The sequence below is a fragment of the Oryzias melastigma genome, unplaced genomic scaffold, assembly GCF_002922805.2.
Source record: "Oryzias melastigma strain HK-1 unplaced genomic scaffold, ASM292280v2 sc02330, whole genome shotgun sequence".
Classification (NCBI taxonomy): Eukaryota; Metazoa; Chordata; class Actinopteri; order Beloniformes; family Adrianichthyidae; genus Oryzias; species Oryzias melastigma.
The window spans coordinates 1-3,866 of NW_023418904.1; the positions used below are offsets into that span (position 1 = coordinate 1).

At 40.4% G+C, this 3,866-nt stretch overlaps 1 protein-coding gene across 1 annotated transcript; it reads right to left on the reverse strand.

The window, feature by feature from the left end:
- Positions 1-25: 25 nt before the first annotated feature.
- Positions 26-3,264, reverse strand: LOC112139660 (sorbin and SH3 domain-containing protein 1; the record flags this gene model as incomplete). The annotated part of the gene is given in 5 exon segments (XM_024262493.2): positions 26-794; positions 882-917; positions 2,738-2,812; positions 2,895-2,955; positions 3,119-3,264. Coding segments are annotated over 5 exon segments (440 nt in total), but the record flags the coding sequence as incomplete, so codon positions are not given.
- Positions 3,265-3,866: the final 602 nt, after the last annotated feature.

Genomic DNA, 3,866 nt, shown 5'->3' on the forward strand with positions numbered 1-3,866 from the left:
CCTGCTCAAACATGACATGACAGAAAATCTGATGTTAATGCAAAGCAGCCGAACTGGAGCCTGCGGCAAAAAGCCCTGCAGGAAAACATGTACCAACATCAAAAATGAGGTTTGAGATCATCGAGGCATAGACTGTCTTTATCACTGGAGCTGTCCGTAACCGTGGTAACGGCAGGTTCAACAGAAGCTCACAGAGAAGCCGGGAAGGTCAGTCCTCAAGCTGTCATCTGCAGCTTTTGTTGGCAGCAGTTTATCCTCCATCACCTGCTCCCTTCATCACTCTATTATTCATTTCCGCGAGGAGGAGGATCCTGTGTTCCTGCTGACATGTTTGAGTGGAGCCGCTGGTCAGCCCTCAGGTGGAGGCGGAGCCTCAGGGAAACAGAGCAACCTGAGGTCCAGGAGCAGATCTGGACGTTTTTATTCACCTGAACTGGAGGGGTATTTATGTAAAAATCATTGCAGAGTATCTGATGTTTAAAAAAAAAAGAAACCTAAAGAGACGTTCTCGTTTCAAAAAATCAAATTGATAATTTCTTCAAACATCAATTTATGAGTCAGTTATCAATAAAAAAAACAATTTGAATTAAAACTTTAAAAATACAAATGAATATAATATTTCTGACAGACAAACTGAAAACATAGTAAATCTGGGTTTTCAACATCAGAAGGTCATGAGGGAAGAGCTGACCTTCTGGCTGAAGGTTTGAGGGAGGAGTAGCGAGTTGGCACCGGCACCGATCTGCCTCTGGACTCCACCACGCTGTCACTCTGTGAGCGTGGGACCGCTTTTCCTAAAGAACAAACGGGAAGTTTAGGAGCTTCAGGACAGCATTCTACAGAACAATTACAGGTGAGTCGATGCTTCAACAAAAACTTACCATCTTCAAGGTAAGTAAAGGGGGCGGGGCCATCATCTGAAAGCATCAAAGGAAAGGCGTCAATACTTTTTAATAATAGTTTCTATTTTACTGTTAGATGCACAGAAGAACCCGATGAGAACGATGAATAATTCAGAAGCATTAAAAGCCTCCTTCATCTTCCAAACACAATCGAAGCGTCGACTCAAAGCTCTTCACAGGAAACTGTGAGAGAGCTAAAAACAGAGCAGCATCGATGAGCATCACAGCTCTGAGTGACGGACGCCCCGACCAAATGGACCAGGCAGCTGCAGTGAAATAACCGACATCATCACCAGGATCCATCATATATGATGTCAGGATTAATAATAAATGTGCATTAAGGGAAATTATCTTGAAAATTTGATCTTTTACATCACATTTTCTTTTTTGACACATGAACAGGGAAAGCGTCATGACAGAGCTTCGATGTAAACACTGAGAGGTGAACTGAAGTAGTTCAGCAGAAAGCAGAACCACAGCGACACCTGGTGGCCACAGCAGCACACTTCAACTGGGAAAAATTTCAACGAGTGAAGGAAAGAAAAACAGCAGTTAGAAGCATGGTAAGAGGGAAGACAACTGTGAGTTCATGGATTTCAGTAAAGTGAAATGACACTAAGCGAAGACTTTGTCCAAATGAGTTTCAGCTCAGAATCAAATTAAGGCTTTTTGTCCCTAAGATTTTTATCATCGATATGGAGAGAAAAACTATCGCTCCGATTTGTGGGTGCATAAGTTTGGATTTGTGTGTGCATAATTTGTGCATGTGTAAATTGTAGTTTGTATTTTCTTTAATTTCATATTTTTTTTACTTATGCACAAAATATATTGTATGAATTATGCAAGAATTACGCACGCACAAATCAGGATGATACTATTTTCTCTCCATACATCGAGCTTCTCTGATCAGCGGTTCAGTTGAATCAAACACATGGGAGCAGAGAAACATGGAGAACATGGAAAGCATGGAAAACGTGGACAACACAGAGAACATGGAAGAAAATTAAAGACATGGAGAACATGGAAAAGATGGACAACATGAAGAACAGGGAAACATAAAACATGGGGAACATGGAAAACATGCAGAACACTGAAAAGATGGAAAACATGGAGAACATGTTGCTTTGTTTAAACAACGCAGGGTCACGTAGTTTATGCTCAGTTCATTTTAACAAACCAATCATGTAATCAGGCGTTTAAACTTTTAAGGAAAAAGCTTCAACTTCATCAATGAAGCAGATTTGAAGTATTTTTTAAGAGGTTTTATTTTTTTAAATGTTCCCTGCAAGACTGTGAAAATGTGGATGGAAAATAAAAATTAAGTCAAAGCAGTTTTAATCGAGGTTTGTATCTCTGCACTTCTCTGATAGAACAAAAAAAGCTTGAATTGTAAAGGAAAATGATGCAGTTCCCATATTAGTTTTTTTCCCCTAGTTCTCATTGTAAGTTTTAAGAAGCTCAGTCTGTTAGAGTTGCATTAGTGTTATACATCTCGCTTTAGAACTGAAGGAGTCACAGAGGAGTCGAGGAACTTGAGCTTGTGTTACGAGTTCCTTTGACTAAACGAACCCCCGCCACACAGAAAAAGTTGAACTGTTGCAGGAAGTCAGACATGAATCTGACCTTCTGACCACGTTCTGCATTAAGCACCACATACTTAAAAATGAATATAAACTCTGCCTTTAAAATATGTAGAAATGCAAAACTTAGAGCCAATCAGCAATTTAAATGAAGTTCTTCGTTACATCCCAACATTTCTGTGTGTGTTGGGAGGGGGGTCTGATAGGACTCTAGTAGCTGCAGGTTAGTGGAGTTAAGCCGCCCCGTTCAGATACCTTTTATTTTCATGGGAATGTCATAATTCTCGGGGAAAATGTAGGTGGGGCGGTACGGGTTTTCCTCAATGGACTCTGAACGTTGTGATGGAGAAGCAGAAGTCAGCATGACACACCAGCACAAAGGCAGAAGCAGAGGAGGAGGAGGAGGACTCACCAGGCACTTGGTGGATCTGCTTGAACATTGTCTTATACCACTCTTTGGACTTTTCAGTGCTCTAAAACAGAACATGAGAAAAAGGTCAATAAAGGAGTATCAGTCAGTGTGGGGTTCAGGTTCTAGTCTACAAGAGCATCAGCAGGTCATCCATCACACAAACAGAACATCCATTCTACTGTAAACACATCCAGTCCATCAGCCGGCGCTGCACTGATGCTCACTCGCTCAGGAACAACAGGCTTGTTGAGAGGGTTGAAAACAGGGGGGGGCTGTGACAGCCGCAGCCTTTTCCCATCATCCATAACAGACACAGGGCTCAGTGATTCCCCCCCCGGGTCGGGGCTCTGCTTCCTCTCTGAGGTTGGGCCTGTAAGGACAATGAAAACAAGCCATCAAACTCAAAGACGGATTGTTCAGCCAGACTTTGACCCTCTCCCAGTTCTCTCTGTTAATGGACTCTGATGTGGTTTATCTCATATGAATATAAAAATACTGCAATTCAATCTAAAATTTTTCAAAATAAAGCTTTAAATAAAAGCAACATCAATTAAAAGTAAAATAATACTTTTTTGCTTCCATATTTCAAATTTTACAACTTAAAAACAAATAACAATTCAACAATTCAAGTGACAATTCAACACAAACATTTACATTTATATTTTTTTGGTTTGTTTTTAGCTTCATTATAAAGAAAAAATACAAATATATCGACACTTCTTAAAGAAGAAAGAACCCCCTAAAGGCTTCTCCCAAACCAGATTATTCTATTGGTTGGTTGAATTTATGTTCGATTGACTTTCCAAACAGCATTGGAGGTGGGAATTAAAAAATGACATTGTCTTTCACTAAAAAACACTTAATTAATTGTTTCTTCCCTAAATGTCTGGAAACAGGACCTCCCAGCAGCTGTGGATCAAACCGATGCAGCAAAAAGTCACGTGTGTTTATCCTAACCACCTAAAGGGAACT